Source organism: Anastrepha obliqua, chromosome 6 (assembly GCF_027943255.1).
Source record: "Anastrepha obliqua isolate idAnaObli1 chromosome 6, idAnaObli1_1.0, whole genome shotgun sequence".
Taxonomy (NCBI): domain Eukaryota; kingdom Metazoa; phylum Arthropoda; class Insecta; order Diptera; family Tephritidae; genus Anastrepha; species Anastrepha obliqua.
Window position 1 is genome coordinate 70158779 of NC_072897.1, and position 25675 is coordinate 70184453.

At 40.2% G+C, this 25675-nt stretch overlaps 1 protein-coding gene across 2 annotated transcripts in view; it reads right to left on the reverse strand.

The window, feature by feature from the left end:
- The window catches only part of LOC129249817 (TBC1 domain family member 10B-like), a 151991-nt gene that overhangs the window by 43611 nt on the left and 82705 nt on the right, over nt 1-25675 (reverse strand). The window contains exon 8 of one of the 2 annotated variants that reach the window (XM_054889475.1): nt 12299-12372. The exons of the other annotated variant lie outside the window; for it this stretch is intronic. Coding sequence (XP_054745450.1) covers nt 12314-12372 — 59 coding nt within the window. The 3' untranslated portion in view covers nt 12299-12313. Of the gene's footprint in view, nt 1-12298; nt 12373-25675 lie in introns of those variants that run through there. 2 annotated transcript variants of the gene reach the window in all.

Sequence of the window (25675 nt, forward strand, 5' to 3'; positions counted from 1 at the left end):
ATAAGGTATTCTTTGCATTGAAATCTCCGCCTGATATAAAACGGCCTTCAAGAGTTTTAAGAAAGTCAAAGTATAGTGTCTTAGAATTTTTATGTTTAGGAGAGCAGTATATGGCAGAAAGGGTTATATGTTCACTAAAGTCCCCAATTTGTATAGATGTCGCTTGCAAGTAGTCCTATCTATAATGGATCACATCAATGCATTTAATGTCTTTGTTTATAATTACTGCCGTTTCACCATGTGTCTTGTCATCACAGTGATTGGTGTAATAAATATTATAGTTAGGAATGTTTAAATAATTTCTATCTATGAAATGTGTTTCAGATATTAGAGTCGCGTCTATGTTATTGTTTTTTAGGAATGTTTTTAGTTCCAGTGCATGTTGCCTTAGACCATTAGCGTTCCACAGGACAGTACTTAATTTATATTGTTTGTTCGTAAAATTTAACGAAAAGTAACGTGATCATGTTTATCATTGCAGACATTTGTGAGATTAATTGTTTCATCATATCTTTAAACTCTGAAATTTCTTTGTTTTCCGTTATAGTTGCTCCAATAGATTGAGCATCGTTTTTAGCGTTTTTGGCTGTTACTTGGGCGTAAGATAAATTTGGAGTTGTAGTACTGTGTTGGGATGTCACATTGTCTAGTGTAGTTTGTTATGCAACTTTTTCTTCTGTGTTTGTAATTGTATTTTTAATGATTTATAAATCATACAGCCCTTGTAATTGGCTGTGTGGTTTTTACCATAGACAGCACATTTTATTTCGTTAATGTGCTTTACTGGACATTCTATGGCTTTATGGCTTCCAGCACATTTGACACACACAGGTGTTTTAAAACAAAAATTTTTTGTGTGACCGTATTTTTCGCAGTTTGTGCATTTAGGCGAAGTGCTTTTTTGATGTGGACGCTCAAATTTAATTTTGCAATGATGTGTAATAGTGTATATATCTTTGTTGTTTGGTTTGGTTTTTAATTCAAGTGTAAACAGTGGCAAAAGTGCTTTGGTAGTAGCGTGTAAGATATTATGAATATTTGTAACCTCATGTCGAAGTTCACCTAATTCTTTTACAATTTCACCTTTATCTGTGGAGTTGTGCAAGTTGCTCAGTATCAATTTAAATCTCCTTTGCTCTTTGGGCTTATATGTATAACACTGAGTATTTTTTTCTTTTAATAACTTTAAACAGATTTGTGTATAGTGGTATGACTCTTTGGGTTGAATTGTTACTTCATTGTTTTGCAGGACTTTCAGTTCACAAACGCAATTCGGAAGTTTGTTTAGCGCATCGGTTAAATATTTGATGTATTCAACATTCTGTACAAATATACGTGGTTTTGGAGTTTGAGATTTTTGCTGCTCATTAGTGTTATTTGTCGAACTGTTTTGTGTTACTTTTTCTATTTCATCATCAAGAGAGAGTATATCAAATCTGTTTGATGTCAGAGTATGCGGGATTGATTTGCTATTTGTTGGTTTACTTAACCAGTAGGTTGTAATAGTTTTTTGGTTTGCTAATGTTTTATGTTTTTTGGTGGTTTTTGTTGTTTCTGTATTCTTATCTGGAGAATTACGTGTTCCCTTTGGAAGAGAAAGTTCTTTGTTGTTCTCACCATGTAGAAATGATTGGCTAGTATGAGAAAATTGAAGAGTTTGTAGTAGCGGTTCTGTTTGTTGATGCTGATGTTGTGATTGTTGTTGCGCTTGTGAAAGCTACCAAACAAGTGGTGGCATGAGAAATGCTGATTAGATCAATTGGAGTTTGGCATTGCTCATGCCATGAGAGAGGATTTGTGGGTATAGAGCGGCGGTTGCGAGGCGAGGTTGTACAGCTGATGACTTACTCTTTATTTCACTTGCCGAGAACGGAACATTGTAACTGGAGTTAGCACTTGTTAGTTGCTTTTGTGCTGGTGAGCGGAGCCTCACTTTGGGAGGAGAGCGCCCCACAGGCATTGTAAACATGTATGTTTGGGATAAGAAGTTGTCACATTGTTTGGCGCGAATCAGGTGGTGATGTTATGGTGAAGGGATACTTGGCGGCACCTGATGTGGGTCAGTTAGGATTTATTGAATCGACAATGGATAAATGGTGATATCTAAATATTTAAAAAAGGAATTTGAAACAGTGCCGAAAACCTTGATTTATCAAGAACGTTTTGGTTCCAACATGATAACGACAAGCCGAGTCCTCCTCCACCTTATCTTTCCAACGCAGAGGAGATCTTCCTCTTCTTCTGCTACCACCAGCTGGTACCGCATCTAGTACTTTCAGACTGGAGCGTTTGTATACAATAGAACAACATGACCTAGCTAACAAAACCACTGGAGGATCTTTATTCGCTGCACTATGTCTATGTCGTCATAAAATTCATACAACTCATTGCTCCATCGCCTGCGATACTCGCCGTCTCTAGCGTACAAAGTTACGTCTCATCCTCACTCCAAAGGACGTCTCATCGGATGTTGTCATTGTTCAAGCTTCTGCGCCACACGATAGGACGAACGTGAGAGTCTCATAACGTGTTAGTTTTGTTCGTCGAGAAAAAAACTTCACTACCTAATTGCCTATTTAGTCCAAGTAGCACTTGTTGGTAAGAGAGATTCTTAGATAGATTTCGAGGTAGACATTATTATACTAGTGAACGAATTTCTTCCGAACAACAAAAACAAATTCATTCAGAAGCTTGAGCTCATGAAGAACATAAAACGAATGTATTGGACACGCGCTTAAGCCGCCCATATGTAATTTTTTTCAACTATGACAAAAATTTAAAACTAAGTTAGAGGAAATCACTGAGGACCGTTCGAAAATAGTCAATATTGGAATATATCTTATATTTATAAATATTTGCCAATATATGGTGAATCTCGGTGAAACATCAAAGTGAAGAAAATGTTTTTTCCAATAGCGGTCGCCCCTCGGCAGGCAATGGTAAACCTCCGAGTGTATTTCTGCCATGAAAAAGCTCCTCATAAAAAATATCTGCCGTTCGGAATCGGCTTGAAACTGTAGGTCCCTCCATTTGTGGAACAACATCAAGACGCACACCACAAATAGGAGGAGGAGCTCGGCCAAACACCCCGAAGGGTGTACTCGCCAATTATATATATATGTAATCGCGTAAGCGGTTATCGGGCCAATTAAGAAGAAGATATATATATCTACATACAGCTGCGGTCAAAATCTTAGTAGTGCACATACGTAAAATGGAATGGGTTAAAAAAGTGCGTGTAATCGCTTTTGTAAAAAATTTAGTTTTTTCCCTTTTATAGCCCAAATGTCAGACAAAACAAATCCCAAAAAAATCCAAAGTTTATCTTATTTCAATAAGGTAAAATTATGTTTAGAAAAACTGCAGCGAACCGCTCAAAATGGTCAAAAACTTAGTAGTGTAACAAATTGTAAGAAAAATGTTAACAAAACTTTTATATGATGGTGATTTTATTTTTATTTTTACATGGGATTTTGTGTAATATAAGGTTGTCAGAAAAGTCTTGCGGTATTTCCGCAAGCTTGTCTTTGCAAGCGCGTAGTTCTAGTTGTATTCGTCGCATCGGTTCACGCTAGAGCTTTTTGGAAAGCTCTTTTCACGTGCTAACACATGTTTGATTAATTGTTGTTTGCTTTTAGTCGTTCGTGAGTTATAGCGTCGCAAACATGGAGCAAAATAAAGAGAAAATACGGCATATTTTACAGTACTACTACGATAAAGGCAAAAATGCATCTCATGCTGCCAATAAAATTTGTGCAGTTTATGGACCCGATACAGTTTCCATTTCCACCGCACAACGAGGGTTTCAACCTTTTCGTTCTGGTGCAGAGGTGATCAAAGATGCGCCACGGTCCGGAAGGCCTGTCGTCGAAAATTGCGATAAAATCGCTGAATTGATTGAAAGAGACCGGCATAGTAGCATCCGTAGGATCGGCCAAGAGCTGGGCATGAGTCATCAAACCGTTATAAACCATTTGAAGAAGCTTGGATTCAAAAAGAAGCTCGATTAATGGGTGCCACACCACTTGACGCAAAAAAACATTTTTGCCCGTATGGATGCATGCGAATTGCTTCCGAATCGCAACAAAATCGACCCGTTTTTGAAGCGGATGGTGACTGGTGATGAAAAGTGGTTCACTTACGACAACGTGAAGCGCAAACGGTCGTGGTCGAAAACCGGTGAAGCTGCCCAGAAGGTGGCCAAGCCTGGATTGACGGCCAGGAAGGTTCTTCTGTGTGTTTGGTGGGATTGGCAGGGAATCATCCACTATGAGCTGCTCCCCTATGGCCAAACGCTCAATTCGGACCTGTACTGCCAACAACTGGACCGCTTGAATGCAGCACTCATGCAGAAGAGGCCATCTTTGATCAACAGAGGCCGAATTGTCTTCCATCAGGAGAACGTCAGGCCACACACATCTTTGGTGACGCGCCAGAAGCTCCGGGAGCTCGGATGGGAGGTTCTTTTGCATCCACCGTATAGTCCGGATCTCGCACCAAGTGATTACCACCTATTTCTGTCCATGGCGAACGAGCTTGGTAGTCGGAAGTTGTCCACAAGAGAGTCCTGTGAAAATTGGCTCTCCGAGTTTTTTGACAATAGGGAAGCGAGCTTCTATAAGAGGGGCATTATGAAGTTGGCATCTCGTTGGGAACTCGTCATCGAACAAAACGGCGCATATTTGACTTAAATCGCATTATTATAACCAATTTTATGAACAATTGAAAATTCAATAAAAATACCGCAAGACTTTTCTGACAACCTTATATTTAAATTAGTATTTTGTTGCGTGACCCTTATTCTTTAGAATTGCAGCACAACGGCGTTGCATTTAGTCAACAAGTTTTTGGCATCTTTCAATCGAAAACGACTCCCATGCACTCCTTACAGCTTTTCATAGTTGCGTATTAGATGTTGGCTTGAGTTGGGCTACTGCCTCCTTGATATCAACCCACACATTTTCAATGGGGTTTATGTCTGGTGACTGTGGCGGTCATTTTATTACGTTGATCTGGCTCTCCTCAAACCATCCTTTAGCAACTTTGTACGTGTGTTTGGGGTCGTTGTCTTGGTGGAACTTCCAAACGAGCGGCATTTCATCTCTGGCATATGGCAGCATGATGTCCTTGTGTATATCAACATATAATATGAAGCGCCAGTCACCATTTCCTTAACCCAATGAATGGGTCCCACGCCTAGCCAGGAAAAGCATGCCCAGACCATAATCCTAGAACCACCATGCTTTATTCTTTTTGTTGTATACTCTGGCTGGTATTGGGTTCGTCTTACACATTGGCGCGATCCCTTTCCACCATACAAGACAACCTTCGACTCGTTGGACCATAAAATGTTGCGCCATTTGTCGAAGGCCAATTTATATGTTCTTTGGCGAATTGAAGCCTCTTTTCTACATGCGTTTTTCTTAATAACGGTACTTTTCTTGGACTGTGGGCACCCAGGTCGTGCTCACGCAAACGCCGACGAACAGTCTTAACACTCGAAGACACTTTTAAGGCATCTTTTATCTCAGTAGACGCCGCAAGTGGAAATTGCTTTGAGTAGCTTTCTTCCACGCTTTTTGCCACTTAGTTTGTACTTGATCTCATCACGTACCATTGGTGGTGATATTTTGCATTTCCACATACATACGTTTTTCCATCAGCATTCAATTCTTTTATGAGGGCGCATTTCTCGGGTGTGCAATTTTTCCTTCTGGACATTACTGAATGAGGGATAATAAAAATTTGGCCATTAGCTACAGAATATCAATTAAATAAACTTATCCCACCGTTTTTTTTTTAATTTTCACAAAGATAGTCGCGATAATATTAATTTTTCACACACTTTTTCACGCATTTCTAAAATTTTGACTGACTTAAAGCCGTTGCAACTAAAATTTCATGCAAAATTAACGAAACCATCAGGTTAAGTTTAACAAGTGATTGCATAACTTGAAGCCGACTTCTTACTCTAACGGATTTAACAGTGGATGGCGAAAAATTGTTGTGATAAAAAAAACTTAAATATAATGAGCCATAAGCACTACTAAGATTCTGACCGCAACTGTATATATATGGTGAATCGTAAATTAAATCGTAGTGGCGAGTGTTTGCATCCATACACAGACCCTAACAGCTTATTTAGTACAGACACGATTTTTTTGTTATTTCTTAATATTTTGCGCAAATGGAAAAACAGGGTACGCAGATTATTTATTTTGTTTTATTTAATTTCTCAACATAAAATACAAAAAAGTGTTCAGTCATTTCATAGTTACGCAAAGAACAACAAAAAAAAACATATTGAGATTTCCCGCCACTGCTTAAATGATACAGTTAAAAAGGATCAACTATTTATTTCAAATTTTTTAAATTTTAATCTGAAATCTACGCGCCATGGAGTTAACTACATTTTTTTCTTGTGTAAGTTAACACATGAAGCTCCTCGCCACCACGACACCACATGGCAGACGATGGCTTAGAAATTCTGCCAGAGTATAAGCGCGAGAACTGCTCGAGTTAGCGTGTTCCCACGCCAAATAAGTTAACACATGAAACCCCACGACGCCACATGGCACACGATGGCATAGCAATTCCGTCAGAGTGCAAGTACGAGAATTGCTCGCGTCAGCGTATTCCTATCCAAGCTTACCGGCGAATGCTACAAAACCAACGCCAGCGCGAGCTTCCACAACAACAGCAACACTGAAATTGTACGACGCTTAGGGAAAAATGATTGGGTTAAAATATTTTTCAGTTTTAGTTGTAATTAGCTCATAAAATTAATAACAGCGTATAGAGCTAAAAAAAATATATATAACAGGTGTTATTTTGAATAGCCCGCTATTTCGGTAGATGTCACTTTTTGATATTTGACAAGTAGAAACTAGCCATTTATAAAACTGGAACGATACACGCTTAAACAACGCATTGAAATTATGAAAATTCACTATAAAATTGGTGAACGTTTGGCAGAGTCGGTTCGTAAAACTCGAACATTTTTGGGTCATCGTGAAGCACCTTGTCGGACCGCAATACAGAATTTTGTGAAAAAATTCGAGCTGTTGGGACAAGTTAGTGATAGGAAGAATAAGAGCCGAAAGTGTTGAAGAAAACCCAGGTTTGTCCATTCCTCGTCGTTCTTTGGAATTAGACAAACGTCATTACACCGTATTTTGCACAAAGATTTGGGTCTTGAGGCTTACTATATAAAGTCCAGTTAACACAAGAACTCAAGCCGGTCGATCATCAACAACGTCGTGTCTTTGCTGATTCTTCTTCTTCTTAATTGGCGCGATAACCGCTTACGCGATTTTGGCCGAGTTTAACAAAGCGCGCCAGTCGTTTCTTTCTCGTGCTAACCGGCGCCAATTGGACACACCAAGTGAAGCCAAGTCCTTCTCCACCTGATCTTTCCAACGCAGAGGAGGCCTTCCTCTTCCTCTACTACCACCAGCTGGTACCGCATCGAATACTTTCAAAGCCGGAGCGTTTGTATCCATTCGGACGACATGACCCAGCCAACGTAGCCGCTGGATCTTTATTCGCTGCGCTATGTCTATGTCGTCGTAAAGCTCATACAGCTCATCGTTCCATCGTCTGCGATATTCGCCGTTGCCAACGTGCAAAGGTCCAAAAATCTTACGCAGAATCTTTCTCTCGAACACTCCAAGCGTCGCTTCATCGGATGTTGTCATCGTCCAAGCTTCTGCGCCATACGTCAGGACGGGCATGATGAGAGTCTTGTAGAGTGTTAGTTTTGTTCGTCGAGAGAGGACTTTACTGCTCAGTTGCCTACTTAGTCCGAAGTAGCACTTGTTGGCAAGAGAGATTCTACGTTGGATTTCAAGGCTGACATTGTTATCGGTGTTAATGCTGGTTCCTAAATAGACGAAGTCCTTTACAACCTCAAAATTATAACTGTCAACAGTGACGTGGGTGCCGATACGCGAGTGCGCCGACTGTTTGTTTGAAGACAGGAGGTACTTCGTTTTGTCCTCGTTCACCACCAGACCCATTCGCTTTGCCTCTTTATCCAGTTTGGAGAAGGCAGAACTAACAGCGCGGTTGTTAAGGCCAATGATGTCAATATCATCGGCATACGCCAACAATTGTACGCTCTTATAAAAAATTGTGCCTGAGCGATTAAGTTCTGCGGCTCGTACGATGCTCTCCAACATCAGGTTAAAGAAGTCACACGACAGCCAGTCACCCTGTCTGAAACCTCGTTTGGTATCAAACGGCTCGGAGAGGTCCTTCCCAATTCTGACGGCGCTGCTGGTGTTGAGCAACGTCATCTTACATAGCCGTATTAGTTTTGCGGGGATACCAAATTCAGACATCGCGGCATACAGGTAACTCCTTTCCGTACTGTCGAATGCAGCTTTGAAGTCGACGAAAAGGTGGTGTGTGTCGATTCTCCTTTCATGGGTCTTTTCCAAGATTTGGCGTATTGAGAATATTTGGTCGATGGTAGACTTTCCAGGTCTGAAGCCACACTGATAAGGTCCAATCAGTTGGTTGACGGTGGGCTTCAGCCTTTCACACAATACGCTCGCTAGAACCTTATAGGCGATATTTAGAAGACTAATCCCGCGGTAATTGGCACAAATTGCAGGATCGCCCTTCTTATGGATTGGGCAGAGCACACTTAAATTCCAATCGGCAGGCATGCTTTCATCCGACCATATTCTGCATAGGAGCTGATGCATGCACCTTACCAGCTCCTCGCCGCCATGTTTGAATAGCTCAGCCGGCAGTCCGTCGGCGCCCGCGGCTTTGTTGTTCTTTAGCCGTGATATTGCTATTCTCACCTCGTCATGGTCGGGTAACGGAACGACAATTCCGTCGTCAACGATTGGGGTATCGGGATCTTCACATTCTCTTTGACATGCGCAGTTGTCACTGTTTAATAGGTTCGAGAAGTGTTCCCTCCATAATCTAAGATTGCTCTGTACGTCAGTCACCAGTTCGCCGTCTTTGTTCTTACAGGAAAACGCCCCGGTCTTGAAACCTTCTGTAAGCCGCCGAACTTTCTGGTAGAATTTTCGGGCGTTGTTCCTGTTGGCCAGCATCTCAAGCTCTTCGCACTCACGTATTTCGGCCTCTCGTTTCTTCTTTCGGATAATACGTCTCTCTTCCTTTTTCAGCTCTCTGTAGCGATCCCACATGGCTCGCGTTGCGCCCGATCGCAGCGTGGCTCTATAAGCGGCATCTTTTCTTTCTGCGGCAGCATGACATTCCTCGTCGTACCAATTGTTTTTTCGGGCTCGCCGGAATCCGATTTCTTCTTCGGCGGCGGTACGTAGGGAACGAGAAATGTTGCTCCATTGCTCGCGCATGCCGATTTGTTGGGCAGTGCTTTCGGAGAGCAGGAGTGAGAGTCGAGTGGCGAATCTTCTGGCTGTCTGTTGTGATTGCAGCTTTTCGATGTCGAACATTCTTTGCGTAGGTAGATGTACGTTTTTTGCTGCACAGAGGCGTGTGCGCAGCTTGGCTGCAACAAGGTAATGATCCGAGTCGATGTTGGGTCCTCGGATCGTGCGTACATCTAATACACTAGAAGCGTGTCTTCCATCTATCACAACATGATCGATCTGGTTTCGCGTTTTTCGATCAGGAGACAGCCAGGTAGCTTGGTGTATCTTTTTATGCTGGAATCTGGTGCTGCAGACTACCATGTTTCGGGCCCCGGCGAAGTCGATCAGCCTCTGTCCGTTACCGGATGTTTCGTTGTGCAGGCTGAATTTTCCGACTGTGGGACCAAAAATTCCCTCCTTGCCCACCCTGGCGTTGAAGTCGCCAAGCACGACTTTTATGTCGTGGCGGGGGCAGCGCTCATAGGAACGTTCCAGGCGCTCATAGAAGGAATCTTTGGTCGCATCGTCCTTCTCTTCCGTCGGGGCGTGGGCGCAAATTAGCGATATGTTGAAAAAACGGGCTTTGATGCGGATTGTTGCGAGACGCTCGTCCACCGGAGTGAACGACAGTACTTGGCGACGAAGTCTCTCTCCCACAACAAATCCGACACCGAATTTGCGCTCCTTTACATGGCAGCTGTAGTAGACGTCGCAAGGTCCTATGGTTTTCTTACCTTGCCCCGTCCATCGCATCTCTTGGATGGCAGTGATGTCAGCCTTTACTCTCACGAGGACATCAACCAGCCGGGCAGAGGCACCTTCCCCATTAAGGGATCGGACATTCCAGGTGCATGCCCTCAAATCATAATCCTTAGTTCGTTTGCAGGGGTCGTCATCAGTATAGGGAGGTCTCATCCGAGGCTTTTTTACACTTTTCATTGGGGGCGATTTTTAAGTGGCGGGTCCCAAACCCAACGCACAACCAGCTATGCTGGAATGTTTCGCCTTCTCACGTTAGCTCACTCCCGAACGGATGTTCGGAAGCTACCCAGAGAATACGTGGGCTAATCCCGGCCGTTGTGAGCTGCTTGAACCATATGCAGAAGAATCGTCCTGGCCATTCCCAAGTGAATGGCGATCAGTAACTTTCCCCACTTGCGTGGACTTCTACACATGGACTTTCCCCACTTGCGTGGACTTCTACACTTCTTTGCTGATTGGGTCGTTGAAATTCATGAAAATGATCCGGAATTCCATCGAAAAATCATCTTGAGTGATGAGGCCCATTTCCTGGGGCTGGCTGGAGCAACAGTTACGGTGAATGGATTGCGTTATCGAGAGATTATTAACGATTTTTTATAACTGGAATTGGATGGTATTGATCTGGACAACGTTTATTTTCAACAAGACGGCGCAACGAGCCACATAAACAACGAAACCATTGATCTTTTATCAAAATAACACCCCTTATTGGAAAACCCCTTATATATTTGTTTTAATGAGCACATAGTGCTTAAAACCATACCAACGTTCATTCGGTATTGACGTGTTTTCATCGAGCTCCGTGCTTTTTAGTTCTTATTGTGTAATATACTTTGTTTAAAAATACGTAATCTAAATAATAAACAAATTGTTAAAATTATAGTGGTAAGCTTAAAATGTAACAGGTCTGGCAATGCTTTAGCATCAACTCATACTATTGTATTGTAACTACTATACACAGTCAGTGTCTATTCAACCGTGCTTTGTTCTGCACGCGCTTTAAACGACTTGCCATAAATAAAAGCGTACATTATTAAATACTGATTCGATTCGCTGCAATTTTTCTTCGAACAAATGGTTATGGGTCCAGCCCATCGCGATCGGTTTTAATAATTGCTTGGGAACTAGAAAACGCCCGTGTGAAAAAATTCGAAAGTTGAAAGTGACAAGTGACTAAAATTAAATTTGTGCTATATTTTTTTAAATTTTGCAAAGCAAAATGAGTGTCGTCCACCAAATTGAGAAGCTTGGTGAAGACAATTACGACATGAGGTGCATGACCATGCGCAGTGTGCTGATAACGGCTGATTTGTGGCAAGTGATCACCGAGGCAAAGCCTGTGACAGCAACTGATGCAGAATCCGCGAAGTGGGACACGACAGTCCAAAAGGCGTTAGCGTGCCTTATTTTGAACATAAAACCGACGCAGTTGATGCACATAAAAGCGTGTACAACTGCAGCCGACGCATGGAAAAAATTTCGTGAGGTCCATTTGCCAACGGGACCAGTGCGAAAAGTACAGCTTTACCAAAAGTTTCTACGGGTAAGGATGCAGGAAGGAGATGACGTGACGCAGTACGTCGAAACATTTGTCGATATAGTAGACAAATTGGCTAAGTTGGATATTAAAATAAATGATGAACTCAAAGTAAATATGCTTTTGTCTAGCCTACCAAATTCCTTTGAAAATTTTGTTGTTGCTATTGAAACACGCGACAGTTTGCCGCTATTCGAAACGGTAAAATTTAAATTGATAGAAGAAGGGGTGCGAAAAGCAGAAAAATATGAACGCGAAAGTTCGGTCGCTTCGGTATACGCACATACGCCAGCGCAAACGAGAAAGCAGCAAAGCAAGCTTCGAAAAGCAAACGGTTCTTATAACGAATGTGAGAAACGGTACAGTAAGCAACATTTCAAGGGCAAGTGCTTTTGTTGTAACAGGGTAGGGCATCGCGCAAGTGAGTATCGCAAAAAAGCGACAGCGCAAGTTGAACATTCCAGAAAAATAGAACAGTCAAATTGTTTGATGCATGTGAGTGTCGCGAAAATAAGAAAACATACCTGGTGTATCGATAGTGGCGCAACGATGCATATGTGTTGTGACAAAGACTTATTCGCATCATTTAGTGAAAAATATACTTTGGTTAAATTGGCAGCTGATAAATATGTCGAATCACCCGGTGTAGGTACGGTTATATTAAAGACAAATAATGCAAAAGTCGAAATGCATGGCGTTTTGTATGTGCCTTCGCTGAAAATAAATTTCGTGTCGGTCAGTAAAGCAGCACAAAAAGATTATTTTATTACATTTGGTGATAAAGAAGCGCGAATAAAAAACAAATACGGCAAAATTGTGTTACGGGTAACGCAGGAAGGAAATTTGTATTCGTTTACAAATCACTTAGAAAATAGTGCGGTTCATATGTTAAAGGACTTATCAAACGTAAAAAAATGGCATAATCGGTTTGGACACTTAAATTTTAAAGTTTAAAACAATTAAGTGAGAAAAAACGTGTAGAAGGTATGGAAATTGAGAGTGTGCCTGTGGAGTGGATTAACTGTGACACGTGCAATCAGGCAAAAATCTGTGCGTTACCATTTCCTAATAAAGCAAAGCGTGTGACAAAAAGTGTACGTTAACTTGTACATAGTGATGTTTGTGGTCCAATGAATGTTACGTCAATAGGTGGAAATCGCTATTTCGTCACATTCATTGATAACTATTCACGAAAAATTTAGGTTTATTTTATGCGTGCCAAGAGTGAAGTGTTCGAAAAATTCAAACTTTTCAAAAGCTATGTTGAACTGCAAACGGGCCAAAAAATAAAATTTTTGCGTAGTGATAATGGCACCGAATACATGAACAATGATTTTAAAATTTTTTTAAACAATTGTGGAATATAGAAGCAGAACACTGTTCCGTACACTCCTCAGCAAAACGGTGTTGCTGAACGCGCAAATCGTACCATAGTGGAAATGGCTAAAAGTTTACTAATTCATGCTAAACTGGAAGAGTTTTTATGGACTGCAGCCGTACTTACAGCCGCATATATACGCAACAGGTGTCCAACAGTGCACACCTTTCGAAAAGTGGAACGGTCGCAAAGCGTCGGTGAAGCATCTTCGAGTTTTTGGTTCACGTGTGTTTGCCCTAGATAAAAACAGAACGGGCAAATTCAATGCTAAGGGAAAGGAGTATATTTTCGTAGGCTACTCCATTGCAGCAAAAGCTTATCGCTTGTACGATCGAGAAAAACGTCTAGTGATAGAGCGCAGCGATGTCAAATTTGTTGAAGGTGAGTTTGAATATATAACTACTAAAAAATGCAACATATTAGACAGAAATGATGATTTCGTGACAAACATTATTCGTCTTGAGTCACAAACGCCTTCAGAAGAGCAAACAACATCCATTGAAGATACACCCGAAGATGAGCTGAGTGTTGAGACACATAACGAGTACGGCGACTCCGACGAAGAGGGGGAGGAGTTTGCTAGCGCGAACGATGATGATCAAAATAATGTTGGTCGACGTGGTCCAGGGCGACCTAAAATATTGCGTAAGGGTACACTAGGCAGACCCAAAAAGGTGTACAATATGTTAAACAATCTAAACTGTGCAGATGACATAGAGACACCGCAAACATTAGCAGAAGCATTGCAGAGCCAATATTCGAACAATTGGCAAGAATCGATGCAGTTGGAGTACAACGCACTTCTAGCAAACGACACATGGGATTTAGTCGACCTACCTGCCGGGGAAAAAGCAATTGGTTCAAAATGGGTATTTCGAATCAAGAGAAGCCAGGTTGGTGAAATCGAAAAATTTAAGTCTAGATTGGTCGCAAAAGGTTGCGGGCAACAATTAGGTGTGAACTACTGGGAAACATTCTCTCCTGTCATACGCTATGAAACCATCCGAATGCTGTTTGCTATAGATGCAGAAAAACAGTTATATGTACATGCACCAGATTGACATCTCTAACGCATATTTGAACAGCAGACTAGTTGAAGACGTCTACATGAAGCAACCACAAAATTTTATCAGTGCGGTACATCCTAATAAGGTTCTTAAACTAAACAAAGCCATTTATGGGCTTAAGCAATCTGGCCGCGCGTAGAACAGCACTCTAGATGAAGTTTTGCAAAGCATAGGCTTCAAAAGGTGCATACATTAATCGGTTCTCTCATCTATTTAGCAATTTTGAGTCGACCTGACATTTTGCACGCAGTTAGCAAATTGTCGCAGCGTAACACAAATCTGCACGCTGAGCAAGAGGCTGCAGCGAAACACATCTTGCGATACCTCTCCGGTACTATACATCTGAACATCGTTTATTGCAAAACAGGCGAACCAGTGCGAGTTTCGCAGACGCCGATTGGGCAAATGATCAGTTGGATAGAAAATCCTACTCTGGCTACGCCTTTTTTCTTGGAGGCAGCGCATTTTCCTGGTCTTCAGCAAAGCAGAGTGTTGTTGCATTGAGCAGCACAGAAGCAGAATACGTTGCCCTTTCCGTAGCCGCAAAAGAAGCGGTGTACCTACGCAGATTGTTAGCTGAAATAAGATGGTCACAAGAAGAGCCAATGGTCCTCTGTGGCGACAACATAAGTGCACAGCATATTTCTACAAATCCTGTTCACCATAAACGTACAAAGCATATAGATATTAAGTATCATTCTATAAGAGAAAAAGTTGCAAATAACGAAATTGAATTAAAATACGTTTCCACAAATAAAAATGTTGCAGATGTATTAACTAAGAACTTATGTAACCAAAAGCATTGTTGCTTCGTAAAATTACTTGGTTTAAATTAAAATGTACCTAAAAAGTTATGTATACAAAAGCATTGCAGACTACTTGATTCAAATTGAAATGTATTCTTAGCTCACGTACATATTAGCTTAAGAAGAAGTGTTAAAATTATAATGGTAAGCTTAAAATGTAACAGGTCTGGCAATGCTTTAGCATCAACTCATACTATTGTATTATAACTACTATATACAGTGTGTATTCAACCGAGCTTTGTTCTGCACGCGCTTTAAACTACTTGCCATAAATAAGAGCATACATTATTAAATACTGATTCGATTCGCTGCAATTTTTCTTCCAACACAAATGTTATAGAGACAGTGACTTCTTTATTAAAATAACAAGCATAAATTGCATATTTGCTGTAAAATGCCGTGTGTTTGTGGGCAGAGAGTTGATCGCAACAAAGTTAACGCCAAACGCTAAGTGCGGCGAATTTGTCAATTTAGATTGTGTTGGGATTTTGCAATGCGATTTAGAACTTTTGCTTAGCTCTAACAACAAATATTTGTGCAAGGACTGTCGGGCGTCTATTTGCTCCCCTCCCCTATGCCCTTCTCTAAGTGAGGGCATAATAAATAAAACGAAAAGTTCGTGTTTATCTAATACACAAAAATGTGAATATCTCAAAGCAACAACCGTTGCCGACTAAACAGTCAAATCAAAATATAAACGACAATAACTAGCAAGTTGCGGACGATGTTGCATTGGTAGTAAGGGGGAAATTCCCCAATACACTCATAGAAGTCATGCAGGATTTACTAAACATGGTTGAAAACTGGTCAAAAGCAAACGGGCTAAGCGTCAACCCCAATAAAACTGAACTCATCCTATTTACCAGGAAACACAAAATTCCAAATATAATTCCTCCGACTCTAGGTGGAACGGCACTGTCATTCAGTGATGAGGCCCGCTACCTAGGTCTAATACTAGACCGAAAGCTAACATGGAAGGCAAATGTCGAAGATAGAGTAAAAAGGGCGACAATAGCACTATACTCTTGTAAACAGCTAATAGGACTAAGTTGGGGTCTCTCCCCATCTATCGTATACTGGCTTTACACGGCAATTGTCAGACCAATCCTAACATACGGCATATTAGTATGGTGGACAGCTTTAGATAAATTGTACGTCAAAAGAACCATGGCACACGTACAAAGAATGGCCAGTCTTTGCATCTGCGGGGCCCTCAGAACCACACCCACAGATGCACTAAATATTATTCTTAGCATTTTACCAATAGAGCAGTACGGTAAGCAAACAGCTGCCAAAGCAACTCTCAGACTAAGAGAAATCGGCCTACTCAGAACGTACCAAAGAGGGCACTCCTCAATTTTGGAACAATTCCCCTGCATTCCCAGCACAACGGATTTCTGTAAGACCAAGGACATCAATTTCGATAAATCCTTTGTCACAGTATTTCCTTCCAAAGAGGAATGGGATAACGGGCTCATTGTCAAGATAAATGACTTAAACATCTACACAGATGGCTCAAAACTAGACAATCAAGTAGGCGGAGGGGTCTACTCCGACAAACTCGGAGTATGCCAATCATTTCGCTTGCCTGATCATTGCAGTGTATTTCAGGCGGAAGTCACTGCCATAAAAGAAGGGCTTAAAGAGATAAAAACGAGAGTATTATCCGCAAATGAAGTCTTCATTTACTCGGACAGTCAAGCAGCAATAAAAGCGCTGGAATCAAAAACACACTCGTGAAAAACAGTTCTAGAATGTTTTAAACTACTAGATGACGTATCTAAGTGCTACAAGGTGCACCTTATCTGGGTACCAGGCCACAGAAACATTGCAGGAAATTGTAAGGCGGATGAACTCGCAAGAACCGGTACAACGCTCGGTCTCGAACCGGATAAGGCGCTGATACCCATGCCCATAGCCACTTGTAAATTACTTATAGACAGGGAAACCATCAAAAAGGTAAATACAATCTGGCAAAACCTCACAAATGCGAACTAAGCAGACAGACATGGCCGAACTGGAACAGCGGTCGATCGAAGATCTTGCTACGATTCAACAGAGAATCTATAAGAAAAATGATAGGTGTTTTAACTGGTCATTGCTTAATAGGCAGCCACGCTAGAAGGTTAGGACTACCTTACTTCGATTTCTGTAGAAGCTGTCTTAATACAGAAGAAGAGGAAACAGTTAGACACCTTTTATGTGAGTGTGAAAGCCTAGCTATGAGAAGGCTGCGCACTCTCGATACAGCATTTCTAACCGATGTAGCGGACATAGCCCATCTAAAACTAACGAAGCTCTGCTCGTTTATTAAAGCAACCGGATGGTTTGAAAAGGAACACGTAGAGTAAGGATAAGCTCCAGTGGTATCACAATGGACCTGCTGAAGGTCTAAGTGTGTCTTGCGACAACCACCCTACCTACCTACCTACCTACTAGCAAGTTTCTTTGTTAACCGTTCTAAATGAAATTTCTGCTCTTAAAATAGAATACAAGAGCGCGGTGACAATGCTAAATATTTTACAAACAGAAAAGCGGCACTTATGCTGAAAACAGTAAACGACGTAAACGCAGTCCCCTGTCAGCTGTTACGATCAAACTAATGAGAACCGCATGTAAACGATATTTAAAAATTCCCCTAATACCCTGTCTGCTGATCGCTCGCTCACCAAACAGTGTCGCCAAGCAGTACATTTTGAAATCATTTACGAAATAAACTTAGAAAAATTATAATTTTTATTAAAATAACTTGAAAACACTGTTGAATAATGTTAATTATAGATAAATGAAGTATTTGGATCTAAACAATGAAAAATTTTAACTGATAACGCAGGTGTGTGAAAAAGTGTGTAAGGAAAATATCAATGACAACATTGTGTAGATACAAAGAAACACATACACACACAAACCGATGTATTGTGTAAATATGTAATTAAGAGAACGCAGTTGTTCTCAGCGGATGAGTTTTTGTGCTCGTTAGTGGCTGCGGTAAGGGACTGCGTACGTTTTTCACTGTTTTCAGCATTAGTAGAAAAAAACGGAACATATGCATTCCGAGATTAAAGCTATTACGCCGAAGATGTGGTATCTGCTATTTCCATGCTCACAAAAGAAGTTAAAGAACTCCGACGCATTGCATGCTCTTGCAAGTGTGCTAATAAAAATGTGAAAAGTGCATCAAAACAAGTGTCTCCTAAGTCTGCCGTTAATTTGCAATCTACCGCTTCTCCGATTTCTCTTCAAATAAACCCTCTCCCAGCTGTCGAAGACAGAAATAAATCTAATCATCTCTTACAAGCAGCTCAGCCAATCGAGCAACGCAATTCCAACAGAGTGTCGTGTGCAGCAACGGTGGTGGATTCTGCTGCGGCTGTGACTGCATCCTACGCCGACGTAGCTAAATTAACTTCACATCCCAAACAAAATGCCTCTGCAGCGGCTGCCTCTAACTCTGCGCCTGCTCATTCTATCGGTACTTTGAATAACCCAAAGTTAAAGCGCTTACTCGTAAAATCGTTGTTGGGTCGAGCTCAAATGATGAACTAAATGTTGTGCATAGAATGAAATGGTTACACTTATCTTCATTTAAGTCATCTTTAACAACAAATAATATTATCGCTTACGTCGCTAAGCATTCATCTATTAGTTCCGAAATGATATCTTGCTATAGCCTTGTAAAGAAGGATGTGGCTGTTTAATCTCTAAAGCGAGTGAACTTTAAACTGGGGGTCTTCTCAAATCATTATGACAGCTTACTAAATTCAGAGTTCTGGCCACCTGGCGTAAAAGTATGCCCCTTCAAGTTTTTTCAAGAGGGAGTAAACAAAGAAGTGACTACTTAGGAACTGTACCTTACGTTCTGTCCCCTGCCAATGATTTGTTAACAAGCTATTCGCTGTACTATCAAAATGTGAGTGGAATGCGTACTAAGTAAGCAAGTAAATCAACCGCCGCAGAATTAGCTGCCTGTGCCAGGCCTAATAATCGAATTAAAATTTATTATGAAAATGCGTCCGGACTAAGAAGTAAGTCAGATGAAGTGCGATTGCTTTGTTCATGTTGTGAGTATGATGTGGTGGTTATAACTGGCTCAACTCAAACTTTTTTGATGCTGAATTTTTCGATCCAAACCTTCACGTTCTCTTTCGTAAAGACAGAGATGCTGTTAAAATTGGATGTAGCAGAGGATGCGGAGTCATGATTGCGGTTCGCTGTAATCGTCACGCATCACTCATTCAATTACATGAGACTGACCCTTAAGTAATGAGTACTTGTATAAGTCGCATGTGAACAACGTGTTAGCCCTTCAGGGAACAAGTGGATGTAGCGGTGAAGCTATAATTGCTGAAGCTACATGTGCTCCTCGCGAAGAAGCACATGAAGCTGACACTGAAGTAACTGAGGTATCAAGTCTAGAAGATTCTGATTCTGCCGAAACGTCGAGAGAATATACATGCATTTTTTGCCAAAAAAAAGCAAAAAATACATTGGCCGCGAGCAACAACTGCAGACATGTGTTACCGCAGACGTTGTTAACACATTACTCATTATTGCTAATGAAATGGAAGATGAGCAATTGATTAACACGTTCACGCCGGCGCGTACCACCGGTGGCCCGCACAAGATTGCTTCATGGGGCGGGGTGTACCACCGGTGGCCCGCACAAGATTGCTTCATGGGGCGGCGTGTACCACCGGTGGCCCGCACAAGATTGCATCATCTGGTAGCGCGTAACACCAATGGTACTTTATTAGACGGTACCTATGAGATGAGATGCCCTAAACGACTACCCTTACGAACAAATTTCGTTTCATGACCTGCAATCGCTGCCGTCCGATAGAGCGAAAAGATGTAAACATAAAATTTCGCGGAGGCATTGAAAAATATTTACTTCAAAGAAGCATTTATCGACTTTTCAATTGAAGATTGGGCAAATGATCACATGGCACCATTTATTGGCAATAAAATCATTTATGTAAATTATTTGGAATGTCATAAATATCAAGTACAGCAAGGCAAAGTACAAAGAGTATCAGAGCCATTGTTGGCATGTCCAGGTCACGAAGAAGCTGATATAAAAATAATTAATTTTCCCTGTTTGTCAGTTGACTTATGATGCTCATGTAACAATACGGTGTTCAGACACAGACATTTTAATTTTTTTGTTAAGGAACATGAATAACATCAAAAGCAATTTAAATATCTCGATGCACGATGGGACCTGCAACAATCAGAAATTTATCAACGTCACCAAGTTCTATCAAACATTGGACGTGACGAAATGTTACTTTACTTATAAACATATCTCTGGTAAATTGATAAAAGACCGCTTGAAATTTTAAAATATTATAGTATTAATATATGAAAATGGAAAAATAATCGTCAGCTGATTGGCCGTTGGGGGAAAAGACGTCAGTCGAAGCATTGAAAATTCCGCGCGCCGCCGAAATTTATGAACGCAATGATACATTCTTGCTGCGACTGACGGTCTTTCCACCGCTATAAACGCAGCTGACCATCATTATTATATTTTCATATGTGCCCAAAATTATGTAAAAAAATTTCAATCGGCATAAAGTAGTTTTACTTTTCAATTTTTTTACAAGTTCACCTGTTTAATGACGTGTGTTCCCCCCTCTACCGCGCAGCTGACTATTTTTTTTTATTCTACTAAATGTCAACAATACATCAAAAAATTTTCAGCCGTTATAAAATGAGCTGGTATAAATTTTTTTTCGACACGTTTCGTACCCTTCCACAATCACACCCACCGCGGGTGCGCCAGCCGACGTTCACTTTCGTTATACATGAAAGCTAAATCACAAGTATAATCAAGAATTTAACGGTATAAAAACGCAGTCCAAAATCGACCCCTGGCTCCCGGACTAGTATATCCAACGCCTTCAAACGTCATCTTTTTTTATTGATAATTAATTTACTGGGCATGGGTCTAACTCAGATTAATGGGTTAACTAATATCAGGTCAGTCCATAAGTTCGTGCGCTTTTTAAAGGTGGTTTTAGAATTAATAAAAAAGACGTTTAAAGTATTTTCTAATCAATAATATATTTTCCTTCATTATTTACAATTTTTTCCTAACGTTTGGACAAATTTTTAATTCCTTCCTCAAAAAATTTGTTGTCCTTGGAGCCAAAACACGCTTTGATATATATATATCTTTTGAGGAGTAGTTCTTGTTACTCATATGGGATTGAAGTCCACGGAAAAGGTGATAATAATTGTACCAATTTTTAACAATAAATTTTTTAAATCGAAAAAAAACCTTTAAAACTTAGTTGCACACCCAATATATCCAGCATGTGAAGGCACCCCGCACGACACTAACCACCCTTTCACATGCCCCATTAAACCCACTCATATAACACCCCTCTCCCTCTGGACCCAACCCGCCGAAACAACTAGTTTCCTGGGCCTACCGTTAGATGAGCTAGACGAATACGACCGGTGAATGCGCTACACTGACAGGGCAAAGGTACTGCTACAACAAGAACAACAATCAGTTAAAGTGCGATAAATCGATATTTTGGAGATATTCCACTCCGATTCTATGAATTTCAACGATGATTTCGGTTCGTTTTTGATAAATTTACGAACAGTTTCGATGGAGTTTTCTGTGATTACTGATTTAGGGCGGTTCGTATGTTCATTGTAATTTATGTCCTCACAACCATCTCTGAAACGTGTAAACAACGCCATAAACTTTTTTCATCAATTCAAATGTTTCGGTAAACGTTTTATTGATTTTGAAAGAAAATTTGATATTAATATAGCTCTTCGTTCGAAGCTCATTTTTATACCGATGACACAAACATAGTGGCACTTTGGACGCAATAACTTCGCTTGCACTGAACCGAAGCTTTCACTGGAAGTCAGCTAGGGATGTAACTTCCAACGCACTAACTCATTAAAAAAATGGAGTCATCAAAAACATTTTTATGACGCCAGTCTTGTTTATTTTGGACTTCACCTTCTATGGTAACATATACATACATAGCCCATGAAGTATGCGGACATCTTACAAATATTTTTAATTTGATTAAAAACGGAATATAAATTTACGAATTATACGATCTTCAACTCGTAGAGTTGAAAACATATTTCACTAGATTCTTAAGTTACAAAATCAAAAGAAAAAAACCAGATTTATAATATTTATTATAATTGATCGGTTAGCGAACCAAAGAAATTAGTGTATCAGAAAGAAAAAATAATTATAAAATTGTGGAAAAATGGAAATATTTTCCGAAATATTGGCAAAGCTATTGGGAGAATGGCTTCCTCTGTTCAACGCGTAGTAAACACGCACAAGCAAACCGAGATTGTAACATCTAAGCCCATGTCTGGGCGCCCAAGAACACTATCGTCCGAGAAGAGCGCTACATAATCAATGTGGCAAAATTCAACCCTCGATTTACATAAGTAAACATTGTCGAAAACCTAAGTCAAACATTTAAAAAAATTTGTGCGGAAACTGCTAGAAAAGTTTTACATAAACTATATATCATGGTAGAGTCGTTCGAAGAAAGAAAGTTTATTTCACTTGTGAACATAAAAAAACGAATTTGATTGTTTTTTGGATTTGTAAATAATTATATAAACAAGAATCGAGTTTTGGAAACAAGTCATTTTTTAGATATGTAAATTTTGTATTTTTTGAATAGGTGGTCGTCGAATTGTTGGCGCAAATCAGGAATTACTCTTGAGAAACAAAATCTTGTTGGTACAGCAAAGCACGGCATTGGTGGACTTATGTTGTGGGAATGCATGACGGCACGTGGCGTGGGTCAGTTGTTGAAACCTATTGAATCGACAATTAATAAATGCGGATATTTGATAATTTTAAAGAGGAATTTGACAGAAAGTGCCGCAAATTGAGGCTTATCACGAACGTTTTGGTTCTAACATGATAATCACCTCAAAACCCAGCCGAGATCGTTAAGCTTTGGCTCTTGTAAAACGCTACAAAACAGCTCAAAACATTCCATGAGGCGCTGGATCTAATCTTATTAAGCATTTGTCGGATCTATTAGAAAAATGAATTCGACAGCATGTAATAGTATGTAAGGAGACTTTGCAAAGTGTTATGCGGACAAAATGGGCGAAGTTTACAACTGAGGAAACAGAGAAGTTAGTAAACTCAATGCCAAGCAGATTGAGTACAGTCCTAAGGAATCGAGGCTTTCCAAAAAAATATTAATCTTCGTTTTTGTATATTATTTATAAAGCTTTATCCATATGCTTTGAAACTGTACGTAAACTTTCTGGTTGATATATTTACATGTTGCTGCAATTATTTACCGTTATATAAAAAATGAAGTGAGGAATCTTGTTATTTTCTTTGGCTTTTATAACTTTAGAATATAATAAAATAATAAATAAATAAATTATTAATAAGTTGAAAAAATTTGTCAGGTGTGCGCAGACTTTATGTGTATGTATATAAACAGCCGTTGAAAAATACTGAAGAACGATATCCAGTTATTCCCATATGAGACTTTTTTCAATAAAATCACTTAGATTTGGTTTTATAAATTTAAAATGTTTCCAATCTGTATTTTTATCTAAGAAAAACGTAAAAGAGAAGAAAAGTAATAGTATACGTAAATATTTTGTTGAAAATTCTTTATTGCTGCACAGCGCCGACAGTTTAATAATATCAACAATGTTTAGCAGGAACTGATTCCCATGCTGTATTTTTCAAATAACTGATCCAAACTTGTGATATTCTGAGTACGGAGTGCATTTTTTACGTCGTTCCAAACGTGTTCTGTTGGATTTAAGTCAGCATTCGAAGATGCCCAACCCAGAACAATGATCAAATTGTCGTCAAAAAACTTTTTTGCAACACGAAAACTGTTTTTTGGATCATTGTCTTGTTGAAATTTTCAAATCACCTGAAATTTTTTTTCCGAATATGGTAGCATTACATGTTGAAGTATCTGAACGTACTTGACCCCTTCCATATTATCAATACGATTAATTGATCCGCCTACGTTCCACGAAAAGCAGCAGCAACGTTCAACGAAATGGTAAAAATGAAATTGTCCTCATTAGACACAATTTTTCGCGCAAATCATCATCGCTGCGATTAAACCTCTTGATGGGGTTATCACAATTCCATCACTGCTCGGAAATGGCGTCTTTGATATAGGTGCCAGGCCATAGGGACATACCAGGGAATGGTAAGGCAGACAAATTAGCGAGAGAGGGTACTACCACCATTGAAATGAGATTGTAGGTATACCTCTCCCAACCTAAAAACTGAGTGGTGCAAGTGGCATTGTTACTTCAGCCAACATGACAAGGGTTGATAGTCTGAAATGTAATACTACAAAAAGAATTTTACCAAAATGGGACGGTAGTCGCTCATCGGCGTTAATTAATCATTCAAGGAAAAACGGTCTATGTTAGTTGCTTTAATAACAGGCCACTGTCTCATCGGTCGACTGGCTCAAAGATTGAACATACGTCATTTCAACTATTGCAGAAGCTGTAAGAATAAGGAGGAAGAGTCCGTTAGACATCTTCGTTACTGTAACTGTCCCGCATGGCATGCCGCTAGGTTTAAATATTTTGGCTTATTGTTTCTAAATGATACTGATGACCTTAAGGATATACGTGTCAGCCAGATCAATGGATGTACACTTTAAACAAAATGGTTAGGGAATAGTGGCAGAAAAACTGCTACTGTGGTATAAAAATGGTATTTATCGGTCTAAGTGAGTGGATCTAGATGCCGACTGCCACTTCCACCTACCTGATAGTAGGTAGGATCTGCTTTCAGTTCCACGTTTCACATCCATATGTTGCCACTGATCGAATCAGTGTTTTATATATTTTGATTTTTGTTTGTCTACTCAAGAGCTTACTTTTCAACAGTTTAACATGGACAGAATATGCTGTTTGCAGCCTGCACACAGTCTAGAACAGCCATCGTTGTACCATCCGTTCTACTGAAAAGCAGATACTTAATGTGATCCACTCTTTCAAATTTTTGATCACCAGTTGGAACGTCTGACGCTTTTCTTACAAGGTATTTCGTTTGCTTTCATTGACCTTTAATCCAAAGAATTTTGCTTTTATTTAGGGTGCTTGGCATACTTCTTTTAGAAGATTCATATTTCTCGCCAGGATGACCAAGCCAGTAGCAAAGCCACATATTTGGGAAATTTTGCTGAATATACATCAACATCTTCAATCCATCACGCAAATCGAATTAAAGCTTAAAAGGTAGTACCCGGATTCTTTACCATTGATTAAATAAAATTAAATGTGACGTCGACTAATATAACGGTCGATAAAAGCCACAGTGTGATATTGCACGATCGGATTGCGAAGGTGTATAAATTTACGAGCCAAACAGCCTAAAACCAGGTCGGCTATCAATCGTCGTTGTTGTTGTTATAACAGCATGCTAAACCCAGTCAGTGCAGTCTGGTTACCGGTCATTTTCATCTATCGGTAGGCCCGGGAAACTTGGTGTTTTGACAGGTTGGGTCAAGAGGGAAAGGGGTTCTTACCAAAAGTGTGTAAGAAGAAACTCGAGGTAGCGACGGATTTCCGACCGATTAGTCTTACCTTCCTTCTTAAAACACGAAACGAATCTTAGATATACACATTTGATCTCTGGCGAAGGGGGACCTACTTTCTAAAGGGCGGCACGCTTACATGAAGGGTAAATCCATGGAAACAAATCTTCAGGATATGATTGGGCACGTTAAAAAATCCCTGTATCAGAAACAATA